This window comes from Myxocyprinus asiaticus, chromosome 10 (assembly GCF_019703515.2).
Source record: "Myxocyprinus asiaticus isolate MX2 ecotype Aquarium Trade chromosome 10, UBuf_Myxa_2, whole genome shotgun sequence".
NCBI lineage: Eukaryota > Metazoa > Chordata > Actinopteri > Cypriniformes > Catostomidae > Myxocyprinus > Myxocyprinus asiaticus.
The window spans coordinates 35,479,757-35,499,430 of record NC_059353.1 but is presented as its reverse complement, the minus strand read 5'-3'; the positions used below and the strand labels follow the sequence as shown (position 1 = coordinate 35,499,430).

The 19,674-nt window shown below is 39.7% G+C and overlaps 1 protein-coding gene across 4 annotated transcripts in view; it reads left to right on the top strand.

The window, feature by feature from the left end:
- Positions 1-19,674, top strand: part of LOC127447500 (amyloid-beta A4 protein-like) — a 47,095-nt gene that overhangs the window by 9,713 nt on the left and 17,708 nt on the right. For 2 of the 4 annotated variants that reach the window (XM_051709411.1, XM_051709410.1), the window contains exons 2-7: positions 3,957-4,124; positions 4,795-4,924; positions 6,526-6,638; positions 7,009-7,199; positions 7,643-7,893; positions 16,757-16,927. In XM_051709411.1, the coding sequence (XP_051565371.1) occupies positions 3,957-4,124; positions 4,795-4,924; positions 6,526-6,638; positions 7,009-7,199; positions 7,643-7,893; positions 16,757-16,927 (1,024 nt within the window). The remainder of the gene's footprint in view (positions 1-3,956; positions 4,125-4,794; positions 4,925-6,525; positions 6,639-7,008; positions 7,200-7,642; positions 7,894-16,756; positions 16,928-19,674) is intronic. The other 2 variants (XM_051709413.1, XM_051709412.1) reach the window with 1 other exon arrangement.

Below are 19,674 nucleotides of genomic sequence, written 5' to 3'. Positions count from 1 at the left end.
ATTATTACTCCCAACCAAGTGCCCTGCGAAGGCATAATTTTTGCTTTCAAAGTGGCCACAAATCCCCAAGACTACATTACATTGACAGAATGTTCAAATGAGCTGAGTTTGTTTTGGAATGCTCATGCTTTTTTTCTGAATGTTAGACCTGTAAAAATGTCTATCTTCAAGCATTTAAAACTATTTAAAACTTTACAAGGTTTTGTCAAAGCAAGATTATAGTTTGTCTCAACAAACTTTACGTATCTAGTTTAGGGTATGTTTGCTGGACAATGATGTACTAAAAACGGAAACATTTTTCCTTTGCCTTTTTTAAAAGTTTCGCGTACAGACGACAACGTTGTCAAAATGGTCCCTGTTCACACGGATCCGCGAAAACGACTAAAAACGCTGTAATATGCATGCCAGGCCAGTAGTTGGCGATGTCACTTTGTAAAGAAATACTACGCGTCTGCACACATAAGCATTCTTCCACAGAGCGGTGAATACAAACAATGAAGATGGCGATCACTGGTCGTAGTAGTGATGCAGTAAATCTACACTTTTCTGGAGAATAAACTCAAAATCTTGAGCAGCACAAACACAGTCCTGTAGTCCGCCATTGTAGTTTTTCATTGTTTTGAAGTACTCGCACGCATGCCTATAGACTGAAAACGTAATATGTGTGCACATAACGTCGTCATTTTCACAAATTCACATTTTTGTATGTTTATACGGAGATGATAACGGCATCATTTTCAAAAACGTGCACTTTGAAACCCATTTTCAAAAGTTTGCGTTTTCAGGCCCCAAAACGCCGTTGTCGTGTAAACGCACAGCCAAAACGCATAAAAAGTTTTCCAGTTTTAGTTGAAAACATTGTTGTGTAAACGGCCCCTTAATCAGTACATTTCCACACACTTTTGTCTGTAAATAAAATATCAGTGTTTTAGTTTCCCCTACCACCTAAGCCAAGCTATTTGTTTGTAATGGAGGGAAAACATGCAGATATAGCATGTTTAGAGAACACCCTGGGTTTTTCAGTGATACAAAATATTAGTGAGCTTGGCCATGCTAACTTCCTCTCCTTGCTTTATAGAAATGTATGACATTACAATTCAGCACATCAAATACAATATTATGTTTTTGTAATAAATCAATTATTATCATGTTTCTTTATACACCAAAAACTATATTGATGTTTTCTGTCTCAAGAGGTTATAGTAAAATGGCATCATAATAGCTTGTAATATAAAACCATGAGATCTTTATAATGACAGAGCAAGCTGCTAATGTAAAGTCCACACTTTAAATATATCTTCTATAATTTTATGTCAGTAATTTCAAAGCTTGTTTTTTATTATTATTATTATTATTATTGCAGTGGCCATGGTTGTAATATAATGATGATTAAGAGATATACCTCAAAGCCCTGTTGTATCACATTTTACACACACGTTTTCAACACGAGTTTTCTATGAAATAATGTACAAAAAGTTAGCACACGTTGCTTCAATTTAGTAAATACGCAATTTAAAATATCAGTAGCAATATAAACGTTATTATTACTTTTACTCTATCAAAATCAGAAAAGATTTCACATAAAAAAGTTTAGTGCATCACAACACGAAAGCAGCCATTTTGGAAATGAAATTACAAGCTCTTCTACTTCCAGAAGAGCACGGAAACTTTCACCAGGAGGCAGTAGAAATCTAGTACATTGTAAACAACAGGTTTTTCAGCAAAGTTTTGATCATGTTGATGATGTAGAGGCTTTATAATTCATGTATCAAATACGATACGAGCACTGTTAAAGAGTGGCTCAAAATTGTTTCATTTGAAACAGGAGCCCTATAAGATGGCTGGGGGCCCTCACAGTCACATGTCCCTATTGAAGGGGCCTTTTCTAGGCTTTGGGGCCCACATATTTGTTGATGGGCCGCAAGAACTTGCAGCCCTGGGCCCCTGGTAGTCAAGGGCCCCTGGGCACTAGCCCTATTGGCCCGGTCCGTAATTCACCTATGGGGCCACTGTGATTTATCTAACTTCCCAAATGCTTTTATGTTATCGACCTGCATTTGCACAGATGTTATCCTTCATATATACATGTAATATACACTCACTGAGCATGGAAAAACTTAGCCTGGTCTGATGAATCTTGATTTCTGCTGAGGCATACAGATGGTAGGGTCAGAATTTTGGCAGCAACAGTATGAATCCATGGACCCAACTTGCCTTGTGTCAACAGTCCAGGCTGGTGGTGGTGTAATGGCGTGGGCAATGTTTTCTTGGCACACTTTGGGCCTGTTAATACCAATCAATCATCACTTGAATGCCACAGCCTATTTGAGTATTGTTGCTGACCATGTGCATTCCTTCGTGGCCACAATGTACCTGTCTTCTAATGACTACTTCCAGCATGATAATGCACAATGTCACAAAGCAAAAGTTGTCTCAAACTGGTTTCATGGACATGACAATGAGTTCACTGTTCTTCAGTGGACTTGCCAGTCTCCGGATCTATTCATGTGATTATCTAATCAGCCAATTGTGTGGCAGCAGTGGAATGCATAATATCATGCAGATATGGGTCAGGAGCTTCAGTTATTGTTCACATCAGCCATCAGAATGGGGAACAAATCTGGTCCCAGTGATTTCGACCATGGCATGATTGTGGTGCCAGACGGGCTGGTTTGAGTATTTCTGTAACTGCTGATCTCCTGGGATTTTCATGCAAAACAGTCTCTAGAGTTTACTCAGAATGGTGCCAAAAATGAAAAACATCTAGTGAGTGGCAGTTCTGTGGACGGAAATGCCTTTTGGTGAGAGAGGTTAAAGGAAAAAGCCAGACTGGTTCGAGCTGACAGAAAGGCTACGGCAACTCAGATAACCACTCTGTACAATTGTGGTGAGTAGAATGGCATCTCAGAATGCACAACATGTCAAACCTTGTGGCGGATGGGCTACAACAGCAGAAGACCACATCGGGTTCCACTTCTGTCAGCCTAGATCAGACAGCTGAGGCTGCAGTGGGCACAGGCTTAGCAAAACTGCACAGTTAAAGACTGGAAAAACGTAGCCTGGTCTGATGAATCTCGATTTCTGCTGAGGCATACAGATGGTAGGGTCAGAATTTTGGCGGCAACCGTATGAATCCATGGACCCAACCTGCCTTGTGTCAACAGTCCAGGCTGGTGGTGGTGGTAGTGTAATGGTGTGGGCAATGTTTTCTTGGCACACTTTGGGCCTGTTAGTACCAATCAATCACCGCTTGAATGCCACAGCCTATTTGAGTATTGTTGCTGACCATGTGAATTCCTTCGTGGCCACAATGTACCTATCTTCTAATGGCTACTTCCAGCATGATAATGCACCATGTCACAAAGCAAAAGTTGTCTCAAACTGGTTTCATGAACATGACAATGAGTTCACTGTTCTTCATTAGGCTTGCCAGTCACCGGATCTGTATCCAATAGAACACATTTGGGATGTGGTAGAACGGGAGATTTGCAGCATGAATGTGCAGCTTAAAAATCTGTAGAAATTGCGTGATGCAATCATGTCTACATGGACCAGAATCTCAAAGAAATGTTTCCAACATCTTATGGAATCCATGTCACGAAGAATTGAGGCTGTTTTGAGAGCATTACTATAGTGTTTCTAATAAAGTGCTGAGTGAGTGTAAATTGTTTAGATGTTATTTCTTAAATTGAAGTCTTTATTGGATACAATTGTCTTTTTAATGTCAACTAATACTTAAAAGCCTCCCTGAGCTTGCCCATTTAGTTAAAATGTCCTCCTTATATTGTTATCCCATCTCTGTCTGTGAGCCATATTGCAATATTTTTATTGTGTGCTGCTGAATCTTGTATTTTGAAGCATGTGTAATTTACGACGTCTGATGTGAAGATATATGAACATCTTAGGCTTGCATGAAATTGGTTCCTCATGTTGCTCGCTGATTGTGCTGTTGGCAGGTGCCATCGGATGACTCGGTGGGCTTGTTGGCGGAGCCCCAGGTGGCCATGTTCTGTGGGAAGCTCAATATGCATATAAACGTCCAGAGCGGCAAGTGGGAGCAAGATCCAACTGGCACCAAGACCTGCATCGGCACCAAAGAGGGCATCCTTCAGTATTGCCAAGAGGTAATGATAGAGAAGAGAGTTATAAAATGAGACGGACAAAAGAATAGAATGGGTTCTACTGAAGTATCAGTGTTAGTTGTCAATATCTTATATAGATTGCAAAACATTATTGTAGCATGATTACTTTAGCAATTAAAAGTCAATTGCATAATGACAAGGAAAATAATTAAAAACTGAGGTGCTTCTGAGTAATACATAAACATTACTATTGAGTTCTATGTAGTGACCACTAATTGATATGAGTTTTTCAATGGACAAGGTTCATGGTGTTATTATAATGTTGATATAAGATTGCAAATGAGATGTACACAAAATATCTGAAATTAATGTTATTGACAGAATATTTACACAAAATGCACTCAGAAATATTTAAAAAATGCTCATTAGCTACTGGCAAAGTTGCTGGTATTTTTTATTTTTTTTTTTACTCTTTTAAGGTAGAGTGAACACCAATCGGCTAGGAGTGCACGGTTATTGGCCAATGGTGAAACAAATCTGCCCAATTTTGGCCTATTAATCAGCCTGGCCCAATTATATTCCATGAATACTCCTACCTTCTTCTTACACCCATGAACAAATCTGAATGTACCCAAAAATACCTCAGATTATGGATTGTAAAATGTGTTGTGAATGACTGGTTACTTGACTTGATTTGACTTGACTCCTGTAGGTCTACCCAGACCTGCAGATTACTAATGTAGTGGAGGCCAACCAGCCTGTCAGCATCCAGAACTGGTGCAAAATTGGTCGTCCCCAATGTCGCAGTCACACACACATTGTGGTCCCCTACCGCTGCCTAGGTATGTATGTATGTGTAAATGCGAGTATACAGAGAGATTATCCTTCAACATGATTCTTACATCAGAACACTTTGCCACTCATCGGGTATTAACCTGGATTTCTAGGACATTAAACTAATGTTTCTAGTGTGGTTGTTGTGTGATTTTGTGTCATCCTTCTCCATCAGATAAGAGGAGATTCATCAAAAAACAATAATGACATCAGTGGCTCAGTGTTTTTGGCCCTACAAGTTACGTATCACCAGAGATGCATTTAAGCACCTGCTGAACGCAATATAGGGCTCCAGACTGTGACTAAAATGGTCACAGATACGACCAAAAATAATTGATTGCGACAATAATTTAAAATCTAGTCGCCATTGGAGACAGTCGGGTTGTGTGCGTTCATATGCGGTTTCCTCAGATATCATCTTGTGAGTTACTGAATACATCTTTAGAGCGTGTACTAGTGTGTCTCGCGCCACTTCTGTTCTGTTGTGATGAGCTCGCTGCACAGCATGCAACAACAAACCCAGTGCAAGAGAGCCATGAACAAATTACTCTTTTGAATCAGGTCTTTTTCATGAATCACCCGAAAAGAACTGAGGGTTTGAACTCAGGAGCTCAGGTTAGCAGTTTGAATCAGATTCACTTTCTCAGCGAATCATCCGTGAGCTCACAACTGGGAGCGCATACATTTCAAAATAAGAGTCCCATGCATATTTCAGGCTTCTGTATAATTAAAAGTCCCATATAATGTACCACTTTCTTTTCTTCTGGTAATTATTGATTGGGATTGGAGTAGCAAAATAAACTGCATCTGGGATTTAATTCAATTTGCACTCTTGTAGTCTCTGTGTCTGGGCTATCCGTTAACAGTAAACAAAGACTAAGGCAATATTTAAAACAATTTAAATAAATATATATATATATATATATATATATATATATATATATATATATATATATATATATATATATTCAAGCTTTTGACACTTAGGACAATAGACCTTTTTCACAGACTGTGATGACACGTTTCCACCTTATTTAGCAGCATAAATCTAGCAAACTTTTTTATATGATAATTTTTATGCATATAACATTTGTGTTATATTACCCTGGAATTAGTTTTAAAAAATGAATTACCACAACTGCGAGGGGGTTTCAATTACAGCTGCTGAGACAGTAAATTTGGCAGTCTTAATTCACCGTTCTCTATTTTTTTTTTTCTCTCTGGAATGTCATTCAAATGTAATAGTGGATTTTTTCTTTTGCTGATGGAGCAAATGGGTAAGTGAAAATAAGATTTGCTGTGGTCTCCCATTCACTCCCATTAACCGCTGTCGAAGTTTACCTTGCAAATGTTTACTTCTGTGTTCCAAGACATAAGGGAATGCAAACTTATTTTCTCAACTATATATGCTGTTTATTAAACCTCAGATTAATGGGTTAGCAGCTGTCTTACTATTTCTTTGGCTTTATATCTTGTTTCTGAATCAAGCAATTCTGTGATTTGGTGACTGAAAACAGCCATTTGGCTCCTTAATGTTTCTGTTGGCTCATTTGTTTAGTCTGGAGCCCTGCATGAGAAAACATTGCATATGTTTGTGTGTTTGTGTTAGTTGGAGAGTTTGTGAGCGATGCCCTGCTCGTCCCAGATAAGTGTAAATTCCTGCACCAGGAGCGAATGGACATGTGTGAGAGTCATTTGCATTGGCACACAGTGGCCAAAGAGGTCAGAGGTCACAGCACATAACATTTACACACTAACAAACTTGTATGCCTATACACCTATATATAATATGTCACTCACAGCATCTCTCTGTAAATTTTCCACTAAGGGAAAAATTGTTTGAATATTCTATTTGATTATGGTGGGAAAAAAATAAAAGGGATTGAAATATTGGATTAGATCGGAATACAGCACACACTAATACAATACATATAAAACCCCAATACATACGAACCCCACCAGCTATAGAATGTATAAATTATCTCTACATGGCCAATGAGCGAGTTCCACTTATAGCTCTATAATGAGTCAGTATCTTTAACATCTCACTTTCTTTCTCACTCTCTCGTTCCCTGTGGATGCCCCACTGCAGTCCTGCGGCGATCGCTCCATGAATCTCCACGACTATGGCATGCTTCTGCCATGTGGCATCGACCGTTTTCGTGGTGTAGAGTTTGTCTGCTGTCCTGTGGAGGAGCAGAAAGAGTTGGACAGCGAAGAGCAGGAGGAGGCCAACTCAGATGTTTGGTGGGGTGGTGCAGAGTCTGAGTATACTGACAGCAGGTAAATAAACATGTACAATAGAGAGCAACAATGATGGCCCACATTTTCAGCACTTTTTCACTTTCATTTTCTCCAGTGGGATATCAAAATATACTTCTTCAGAGTTCTAAGCCATGAACCAAACAAAGCAGCTCTGAGGTGATTCACAACATAAACTTTGATTTAAAGTAAAATGTATATGAAAATCAAAAAAGAAGTTGAGAATTCCATTTCCATGGTAACAGTGACTTCTCTGATTGGGTGTCTCTATTTAGAATTATTGAGTAGGGTAGTTCTTCACTGGGAATATGTTTTTTTTTTATTTATTTTTTTAATGTAGTTGAAATCGCACTTGTGGCTTCTTTCTCTCTATGGAGAAAATGGATGGGATATCGGAAATTTGTCGCTGACCTTTGTTTCTGTACATGTATGCCATAATAACTTCATAAATTGTTGGATCACAGCGTGTTAAGAGAACAGGTGACAAGCAAACCAGAGCCTGCCAGGACCGAGGATGATGAGGAAATTAATAATGAAGAAGGGGAGCTCTGGGACAAAGATGAGGATGGTGACGGCGAAGATGATGAAGACGACGAGGAGGATGATGATGATGAAGACACTACAGAAGAACAGGACACCAGTGAGCAGACCTCCAACGTAGCCATGACAACCACCACCACTACAACCACTGAGTCTATAGAGGAGGTTGTGCGAGGTGAGATTTCCGAGAACATATTTGCATACAAAGTGGATACACCCATGGGTAGCATCATTTCACAGGGTGATATAATTTGTATTCATTGGTATTTGTACGTAAAGTGTACACATACATTTTGTACAATTGGAAAAACACTCCGAAGTACAATATCTTTAATGCGTGATGACAACTTTAGAGACATCTTTACAAATCCTCTGAAGACTCTGTCAATGAAGAGAAAATTTTACAATGACAAATTTATAAATGAAAATAGCTAAATGCTTTAAGTGTGTTAAATAGGTTTGACTGTGTTAAACATATTTTATTAATTGAATTATAAATATAATAAAGTCAACCTGTATACACTGAAAAGAAAAAGTATGTGAACCCTTTGGAATAAGCTGGTTTTCTGCATTAATTGGTCATAAAATGTGCTCATCTTCATCAGAGTTCCAAGTATAGACAAACACAATGTGCTTAAGCTAACAGTACATAAGCAATTATAATATTTCATGGCTTTATTGAACACATCCCATTAAACATTTAAAGTGCTGTGGAAAATGTACGTGAACCCTTGAATTTAATAACTGGTCAACCCTCCTTTGGCAGCAATAACCTCAACCAAGCGTTGACGGTATCTGCGGATATTTTGAACCATTCTTCCTTAAAGAACTGCTTCAGCTCAGCCATATTCATAGGATGTCTGGTGTGAACAGGCCAGCTCTCTTGAGGTCATTCCACAGCATCTCTCTTAGGTTAAGGTCTGGGCTCTGACTGGGCCACTCCAAAAGATGGATTTTATTTTTTTGAAGCCATTCTGTAGTGGATTTACTTTGATGTTTAAGGTCATTGTCATCTTTGCTGGATGGCCACTTCTAAGGAGAGCAGCCACAGTACTAAATCATCTCATTTTTAGGCAATTTGTCTAACTGTGAACAGATGAATATCTAAGCTCTTCGAGATAACTTTGTAACCCTTTCCAGCCTTATGCAAAGCAACAATTCTTGATTGTAGGCCTTCTGAGATCTCTTTTTTGCAAGGCATGGTCCACGTCAGTGAATAGCAAACTTAAAAATATTTGAGTGCTTTTTATAATTTAAAGTAGCTCTAACCCATACCTCCAATCTCGTTTTATTAATTGGATGCCAGGTTTGCCAACTGACTCTAATTAGCTTTTGTTGACGTCATTAGCCTATGGGGTTCACATACTTTTTCCAACCTACACTGTGAGTGTTTGAATGATGTATTCAATATGTACAAGAACAACACAGTAGTTTATATGTTATTTGTTAAAACTGACTGTGTTTGTTCATTATTGTTACTTAGATGAAGATCACACCAGATTTTAAGACAAATTTATACATAAATGCAGGTAATTCCAAAGGGTTCACATACTTTTTCTTGCCACTGTATTCCATGAATTCAATATTCTATGTAGTGGTCGACCAATATATCGCCGAGGCTGTTAATTAGGCTGATATTCCGATTAACATTTTTTATTGATTCCAACACATGAAACAGAAAAGCAAAACATAAATTCACAGAATCAACTTTTAACCCCCATCATTCCCCCTTCCAATCCCTAACCCCCAACAAACATCCCTGTGGTCAATGCCAAATCACACACACACAAAAAAAAAAAAAGAAATATAATATATATATATATATATATGTACTGTACTGTGCAAAGGTTTTAGGCACTTGTGAATAATGTTGCATAGTGAGGATGTCTTCAAAAATAATGATATAAATAGTTTTCATTTATCATTTAATGTCATACAAAGTCCAGTAAACATTAAAAAAGCTAAATCAATATTCGGTGTGACCACCTTTGCCTTCAGCATCAGTTCTCCTAGGTACACCTGGTTTTTCTTGGTTGTTGGCAGATAGGAAGCTTCTTGGAGAATTCGCCACAGTTCTTCTATCTATTTCGGCTGTCTCAATTGCTTCTGTCTCTTTATGTAATCTCAGACTGACACAATGTTCAGTGGGGGGCTTTGTGGGGGGCCCACAAAGATGAAACATCTTATGTGCCTAAGACGTTTGCACAATACTGTATATATACATATATATATATATATATATATATATATATATATATATATATATATATATATATATATTTAAGCAATACCACACAAGCAAGAGTGCGATATGGCCCTACATCAGCACTGCTGTGATTTGGCCGCAGGTGGGTGTGTCTTTAAGACTAAGCCTATACAATCTAGAGGGGGTCCAATAGAATCGATGTAAAATCTTGAATTGCATAAGGCGCACCCTTGCATCTCTAGATGCAGACTTGACATTTTTTAGAATCCTAGTCCACACTCCCTCCTCCAATACCAAGTTTAAATCTTTCTCCCATAATCTCTTGAGAGAAGTTGAAGCTCCATCCCCAGACTCTGAATTAGCAGGGCGTAATACACTGATGCCTCGTGACCTTTTCCAAAAGCAGAAATCACCACTCCCAGAGTATCTGCTGCTCCAGGATGTATGCCACTCCCAAAAATAGTACAGAGCAGGTGGTGCAGCTGTAAATACCTGAAAAACTTGAGATCTGGGAATCCCAAAATGTTGAACCAAATTTTCAAAGGATCTCAACACTCCACTGTCATATAGGTCACCGAGTGTATTAACCTCCCTCACAATCCACTCTGACCAGCAGAAACAGGACTTATTAATATATAATTTCAGGTTCAGCCATATGCTCGAGGCAACATTTAGATAAATGTCTGAATTAAACACTCAGGACACTTTTGTCCATACAGAGTGCAAATGCAAGATAATGGGGTGTAACTTAACCTCTCCGATTAGTTTGATAGAAAGGCTTTGCAATGGCGAAATAGGAGCAAGAACTTCCTGTTCAATACAAAACCAGGGAGGGGCTCTCTCAGGTGGAAGTGACCAATGAGCCAAATGTCTGAGACCGAATGCATAATAATAAAACAAAATCTTGGGCAGGCCTAGCCCACCTATTTCAGCCGGCCCATGCAACTTACTGAAATGTAATCTGGGATGTTTACCATTCCAAATGAAGGACTTCGCTATGCTATCAAATTTTGTGGAGGCAAGGCATAGATCTAGTAGGGTTGGAGAAGAATGATAAAATATCATCTGCATAAAGCAAAAGCTTATGAGCCACACCTCCCGCCACCAGCCCTGGAAACTCACCCTCCTTTCTTATCGCGGCTGTTAATGGTTCCAGGGCAAGACAGAACAAGAATGGGGAAAGAAGGCAACCCTGCTGGGTGCCCCTATGTAAAATAATCTGAAATTAATCCATTAGTTTGTACTGCCGCTACCGGGTGTATATAAAGTAACTTAATCCAACCAGTACAAATATGCCTGAACCCATATATTTCCAAAATCGTAAAAAGATAATCCCATTCTACCATATCAAATGCCTTTTCGGCGTCAAGTGAGATGGCAGCGACCAGAGTCTGATCATTCGCCACTGACCACATGATATTGATGAAACGCCCTATGTTATCAGAAGAGCTATGTCCCCGAATAAACCCCACCTGATCTATATGTATAAGAGATGTCATAACTTCATAACATTTTTGACAATATTTTTACGTCTAGCTGGATCAGGGAAATTGGACAGTAACTCTTACACTCGCTTGGATCTTCGTCCTTTTTAAGAATCAGACTGATCCGGGCTTGCGTCATGGTTGGCAGAAGCTTTCTATTCTTGGAGCCAATTCTGTAGCATAAGATCTAAAAAACTCAGTGGCAAAGCCATCTGGCCCCGGACCCTTGCCTTAATTACCTCACCAAGCTCCTCCAAGGTTATATCAGAATCAAGAGAATTTTTTGCTCAGCCGTCAGTTTAGGAAGAACTAATGGTTCCACAAAGTTTCTAATATCCTCAACAGTAGATGAAGATGTGGAACTATAGAGATCAAGAATATTTTAAAAGCATTATTAATATCAATGGCTGAGGTAAATGTTTCACTACCAGCAGAATTCACTGAGGGAATGGTAGAAAAAGACTCTCTCTGTTTTATATATCTAGCCAGAAGTTTTCCTGTCTTGACTCCTGAGTCAAAGTCTGACTGTCTTGCCCTGAATAGCTAAAACTCCACCTTCCGTGACAAAATAATATTATATCTGTATTTCAATCGGGTCAATTCTCTGAGGCCATCAGACAACATTCGGCGCTTCAGCTCTGCCTCAGAGTTTTAATATTCCCTTCCAACTCCACAAGTTCTCGTGCTTTGGATTTTTTGGTAAATGAGGCATACTGTATGATCCGGGCCCTAAGAACTGCCTTAAGTGCCTCCCAAGTCATGCCCACAGAGGATAATGAGGACCAGTTGGTCTCCATATAAACATTGATTTCAGCCTTTAACATTTGTTGGAATTCAGGATTTTGCAAAAGGGATACATTAAAGCACCAACTATATGATTTCCTTTTTTCCATTTGTGGCAACACCTCTAAACTCATCAGGGCGTGATCTGAGACTAAAATGTTTCAAATTGAACAATCAACAACAGATGAAATGAGGGACTTAGATATATAAAAAAATCTATTCTAGAATAAATCTTATAGACTGATGAAAAAAATGTATAGTCCCTACCAGATCAGTTAAAAAGTCTCCAAATATCTGTAAGACCAAGATTATTACACATCCTGTGAAGCGTCAATATTGCTCTATGGGGCTTACACACTTTTGCTTCACTATGATCAAGGACTGAGCCCATCAAAAGATTAAAGTCTCCTCCCAATATTATATTATGAGGTGTACCAGCGGCTTGCAACATCCCTTCAAAATCTATAAAAAAACCCTGATCATCAACCTTAGGTATGTAAATATTAGCCAAAATAAGACTTTGCCCCTGAATTTCTGCTAAAACAATAATGACTCTTCCTAATTTATCTTTAATCTGTTTGAGACATTTGAATTGTAGATGCTTACTTATCAATGTAATGACTCCCCTGCTCTTACTTGAGCCAGCACTAAAGAAAACATGTCCACCCCATATCTTCCCAAATTGTTCAGCTTCCTGCAGGGAAAAATGCACTTCCTGAAGAAACACTATATCATATTTCTTACACTTAAGAAGAGAAATAACCTTCCTTCTTTTTATGGGGTGCCCCAACCCATTCACATTCCATGTGGAGAGAGAGATAATCCACTCATATTAACAATAGACATTTTGACATATTAGAAAAAAATAGATTGTGTGTCAAAAACAAAATTATAAAGACCACATTCCAACATTAGTGCAGCAGTCAAACCCCAAACTTCCCCCCTAACCAAACAAACAGATAAAAGAAAAACGTGCACATCCCTCTAAACTCAAACAGTCCATGTACGCCTACGAGAGCCCCCGCGACAACTTTGCCGTCGGATTGCTCAAGTCCGGTGTTTCTATACAAATTTTGTGAGACAGAATTACACAACAAAAGATAATCTATAAAACAAACTCCAGTAGGCGGAATAAACACAAAGAAAGTATAGGTTCATCCACATAACTGTCCCGAAGGTGTGTTCCTCCACAAAACAAACTACAGCCACTAGGTGGAACCAGCACAAAAAGAAGAAAAAAAGGCGCTCATTTTCCTCGGACAGTCAAACGAATATTCAGTGAGCCAGCCCATTCGGCTGCGACATGAGTGCAACAAATGACCTAATCACTTCAATGTCTTACAAGAAATACTCCACAAAACAAACTCCAGCCAATAGGAGGCATAAGCACAAAGAACGTGCAGATTCATCCACAACACTGTCCTGAAGGAGTGTTACTCCTCAAAACAAACTTCAGCCAGTTGGCAGAACAGCATAAAAATGTTCAGTGAGTCGGTCCACTGAGTACCAAAAAATAACATACTCCATTGTCTTTATGAAGGACATCGCTTGCTGGGGACATGTGAATGTTTTACGGCCATCCTTAGCATCTATTCTCAATTTGGCCCGGGAACATCAGTGCAAAAGCGACCTTCTGTTGCTGTAAGAGTTTGGCCAGAATTGATCTGTCTCCCTCAGTGGATCGCCAAGCCGGAACCCTGTGAGCTCGCTCGATTTCAAGCTTATGGCCTGTTATGTCGAGCAGACTCGGAAAGAGCCCATCCAGGAATTTCACTATATCGTGACCCTCTTCGGCCTCAGGAATTCCAACAATACAGACGTTATTCCACCGGCTACGGTTCTCCATATCCTCCAACTTCTCCTAGACACGCTCCAAATCCACCTTGGTTGCTAGCGAATTAGCTGATAATTCCCTCTCCATTGACTCCAGATAATCAATCCATTTCTCGACATCCCCCACTCTTGTAACCTCAGTGAATTTCGTCTCCATGGCAGTGATCAATCTACGTATTACAGCAAGATCCTCCAAATCAGCAACGATCTTCATCAGCATTGCTGACATGTTCAACATTTCTCTACAAATTCCCCTCATTTCTCCAACCAAAACGGCTCCCTGGCTCAGGGCCTCGGGGGCATCAGCTTGAGCACCTAAGTGTCTTTTAATGTCTCCAGAGCCCGAAGATTTTGAATTCTTTGACATTGGTCCCTCTTAGAACAGTTATGGAACAGAGTGTATAGAATATCACCGGTATATGACATTAATAGTGTTAAGATTAGCCAAGTGCGCAGAGCTCGCTGTTCACACGTCCGAACCTCGCATGGCGTCACGTGACTCCAATCGTGCCTTATTCTGAATTTTGTAATTATCGGCATTGCCTGATAAATTTTCCCGTTTGGAAGATTTTTTTTTCTTGAGGGTGCCAAAAATTGCCTGCTTCCATGTGAAGCGACAGAGACATGTTAACAACCAGTCATGGTTCGTTTTGTTGTTACGTGCCATCGTGTTACTACAATAATAAACCAGTGTGCAACACAGTGTCATTTAAACAGTCTGCATATCAGAGCCGCGGCAGACACGTTTGAGCTCATAATGTTAAAGTGCTCACCTGTTTCATTCTCCGTCTCTCTCTCAACAGTTCCCTGTAACTTTTAACTGTCTTGTCTAATGAGAAAAATGCAAATTTCAATAAAATTAATATCATATACCATCTGCAAATATGCACATATCTTGTTTAAACAGATGTAATAAACCAACCTCACACAACTTCAGCAGATCCAGCATCCTGTAGAGCACTCATTTATTTACCTCTAAAGCACGTATTCTAACAGTCCCTCCTCAACAGTTCCCTGTAACTTTTCTAATGATAAAAGGCAAATATCAATAAAACTTGTATTATATACCATTTGCAAATATGCAGATATCTTGTTTAAACAGATGTCATTCACGAACTTCATGAAAATCCAGCGTTTTCTTCCCGTCAAGTGCTCATCTATTATCTTCCTCTGAAGCGCGTATTCTATCAGCCAGAATCAAAAACTTCAGGATCAGGATCAAAAGTTCCTCTGATTCACAAATCATGAAGACAATCCAAGCAGGCGATCCAGGCCGTTTAAATTGTCAGGAGATTGAGGCTCACGCTGGATCCACACGAGCGCATGAGTTCAAGGCTTCAAGGCTGCGTCTGAAACTAGGAAAATGCTGCCTCCGGAGGCTGTATACGGAGGTCCGATGAAAATAAGGTGCTTTTCAAACTGTTCAGAGACCAGCTTCCTTATGAGTTCTATTCATTCAAAACTGATGTCAGTTAAGCCATTAACTGATTAGGCAGCAAGGTAGCAAGTCAGTTGCTTATGTTTTCGGATGCAGCCCAAGGTAAAAGCGCTTCAAGTGTGCAATAAGTAAATGTCTTATTCACTATGTACTGGATGTACAATAGGTTTGATTCAATATTTTTTTGAGTAAATGCGATTGCTAACATGGACATGCCATTCATGGTTGCTGGACTACTGTGTGTACTGTTATTGCCTTCTTCCTAATATATTTACATTTTCTTCATGTGCAAATAAATTACTAAAATGTGATGACTAAGGGGGGCCTGGGTAGCTCAGCAAGTACTGACACTGACTACCACCCCTGGAGTCGTGAGTTCGAATCCAGGGTGTGCTGAGTGACTCCAGCCAGGTCTCCTAAGCAACCAAATTGGCCCGGTTGCTAGGGAGGGTAGAGTCGCATGGGGTAACCTCCTCGTGGTCGCAATTAGTGGGGCACGTGGTAAGTTGCGCGTGAATTGTGGAGAATAGCATGAGTCTCCATATGCTGGGAGTCTCTGCGGTGTTATGCACAATGAGCCACGTGATAAGAGGTGTGGATTGACTGTCTCAGAAGCGGAGGCAACTGAGACTTGTCCTCCGTCACCCGGATTGAGATGAGTAACCGCGCCACCACGAGGACCTACTAAGTAGTGGGAATTGGACATTCCAAATTGGGAGAAAAAAAAAATTTGATGACTAAACAGAAATCTGAAGAAACTGCTATCTGCCATTTAAAATACAATATTATATTGTGTGAAATTGAGTAAATAGAGTGCTAAATGAGAGTATATTATTATTTTATTAGCAATTTTATGTTTGTTATTTAATATAATAAATTGTGTGATATATCGGCATTGTATCGGCCTGTTGGCCACCCTGCTGTCTGGATATCGGCATTGGCCATTAAAAAACCCATATCGGTCGACCACTAATTCTGTGAGCCTCATAGGATTTGTAAACATTTGTTGTCTCAAGTTGTATGTGCATAAAACAGTTTACATTTTAGAAGTTTTGTACATTTCCGTGTGTATCCAGATGTAAACAGTTGTCTGTGTACAAGACCATACTTTACATATGAATACATACAAATACTAATGAGATCACGTTGCATTTCAAGATGTGTTTGAACGGTTTGTCAATCCTAAAAATGTAATATTTGCTTGCCTGACAACACTGAGTTTGCTTAAATGAGACCAATTACATGTTTTGTTTGACAATGTTAACAAATCCAATAAGTGTCTATCCCTCGTCAGCGGTGTGCTGGGCCCCTGCTCAGACAGGGCCTTGCCGTGCCAAGCTGCCTCGCTGGTATTTTCTGGCGGAGACGGGCCGATGCGCCCCCTTCATCTTTGGGGGCTGCGGGGGCAACCGCAATAACTTTGAATCAGAGGAGTACTGCATGGCTGTCTGCAGCAGCAGTGTGTGTAAGTCCTGACATCTCCCGAGAAGAAGTTCATCTCTCCACTAAGCAGCACATCCTCTCTTTCTTGCTGTCTTTGCTTCATTTGTGCCAAACTCACAAGCTTGCCTCAGCAGATGGCTGGATGCTTTAGCTCGCATGGATTACAGGTCCCTGTGAGGTGACTGCATAGACAGAGATCTAGTTTACCTTGTGGAACATTTTCTGAAAACTTTTAAGCCTTTCCTTACCTCTCAATACTATACATTTGATACTGTGGTTTTAGACTGTCAATGGAAATTCCCTAAGAAATGCTCACTGATAGTGTCATTTATTTTCACACACTGTCTGCAGTTAGTATATGTTTACATGTGGCGTTATAATCAAGCTACAGTGGGTTTTTGCGTAGTCGAGCTACTGTCTTGATCTGTAATAGAACTTTTTAAGGAAGGATGATGCTGAGGAAGTGTTAAATACATGTTGCGTGTCACCTCTGTCTTTTGTAGCATGCACAAAATGCAAAAGGAATTATGAAAACTAGGTAATGGCGCAAACATGCACAAAGTTGTGATCACCATTTGCGTGGCACAATTCCCGATCTTGGGGGTTGGTTCTTCTTGTTTGTGGAGGATGCAGTAGACTTCCGTGATCTTGCATACTTGACCGAGACTGTACAGCATCACTCCACCACTGTGATACAAGTACCGAAATCGGCTCTTTAAATGGCGAAAGTACACTGGACTACGCCATGTATCTAACATTTTGGAATAATTCGGATTCCTAGTTTTGTATTTGATAGAGTCGATTCCAGACAAATTTTTTTGGTGTGTTGTTGTTTTTAATTTTTTGGATTCCCCAAACAATTCACTCCTCAGTGTTTGTTTGTGTGTATTTGTCTGTTTTGACCTTTGTGAGAGCACCTGCATGTGCTGGAGTGCTATTCTTCACCTGCTGAACACTGCAGGTTTGTATGTACCTCCCCCATACTCTCTCTCTCTCTCTCTCTCTCTCTCTCTCTCTCTCTCTCTCTCTCTCTCTCTCTCTCTCTCTCTCTCTCTCTCTCTCTCTCTCTCTGTTTCTCTTTATTTCCGTGTGGGTTAGTGACCCAAGCTGTAGTTGGTCTCTGGTCAAACTGGTCTGTGGCAGTCGTTAAGTGGGAGGTTTCTGCTCTGTTAAGCACAATGCTGGCTCTGTGGGAAAGTGACAGCAGAGCAGCCGTCATTCTGACAGGGCATATTTCCCGCAGCCTGGCTGGCTGTTCCCGCATGCTCGCTGTCAGAAACTGTCACACCAGCCTTACAGGAGTTACACAGCAATACACACTTAGAAATGCAGCTTTCACACCCCCACACGCATACAGTGGCCTCAGAAAGTATTTGGACACTCCAAAATGCTTGAATGTCATCGCAAGTGGCATTATTTTAAAGAAAAATAGCATAAGCACACTTTTCAAGCAAGACATTTCACAAAAAGATGTTTGACAGGTTTAAAATTTAATGATACAAGAATAGAAGTACTATTCAAAATTAGGACAAAAAGTATTAGGGAACTTTTGGTTTTCTGACTTTGGGTATCATGTCTATTGTTAAAGTAAATGTGAAAAATGTGAACATTTTTGTTATCTAATGCAGTAAAATTCATACATCTTTAAGTGCCTTAAAGGGATAGTTCACCCAAAAGTTAAATTTCTCTCATCATTTACTCACCCTCATGCCATCCCAGATATGTATGACTTTCTTTCTTCTATAACAAATATTTTTAGAAGTATATCTCAGCTCTGTAGTGTGTTTACTGGTCAGATATTTGAAGGTCAAATAAGCACATAAAGGCAGCCTAAAAGTAATCCATATGACTTCAGTGGTTAAATCCATATCTTCAGAATTGATATGATAGGTGTGGGTGAGAAATAGATAAATGTTTAAGCAATTTTTTACTTTCAATTCTCCTCCCTGCCTAGTAGGTGGCGATATGCACAAAAATTGAGCAGCACCAGAAACAAAAGAAGAAGAATGTGGAAGTGAAAGTAGAAATTGATAGTGAAAAAGGGTTTAAATATTGATCTGTTTCTCACATACAGGTGCATCTCAATAAATTAGAATGTCGTGGAAAAGTTCATTTATTTCAGTAATTCAACTCAAATTGTGAAACTCGTGTATTAAATAAATTCAATGCACACAGACTGAAGTAGTTTAAGTCTTTGGTTCTTTTAATTGTGATGATTTTGGCTCACATTTAACAAAAACCCACCAATTCACTATCTCAAAAAATTAGAATATGGTGACATGCCAATCAGCTAACCAACTCAAAACACCTGCAAAGGTTTCCTGAGCCTTCAAAATGGTCAAAATGCTCAGTTTGGTTCACTAGGCTACACAATCATGGGGAAGACTGCTGATCTGACAGTTGTCCAGACGACAATCATTGACACACTTCAAAAGGAGGGTAAGCCACAAACATTCATTGCCAAAGAAGCTGGCTGTTCACAGAGTGCTGTATCCAAGCATGTTAACAGAAAGTTGAGTGGAAGGAAAAAGTGTGGAAGAAAAAGATGCACAACCAACCGAGAGAACCGCAGCCTTATGAGGATTGTCAAGCAAAATCGATTCAAGAATTTGGGTGAACTTCACAAGAAATGGACTGAGGCTGGGGTCAAGGCATCAAGAGCCACCACACACAGAAGTGTCAAGGAATCTGGCTACAGTTGTCGTATTCCTCTTGTTAAGCCACTCCTGAACCACAGACAACATCAGAGGCGTCTTACCTGGGCTAAGG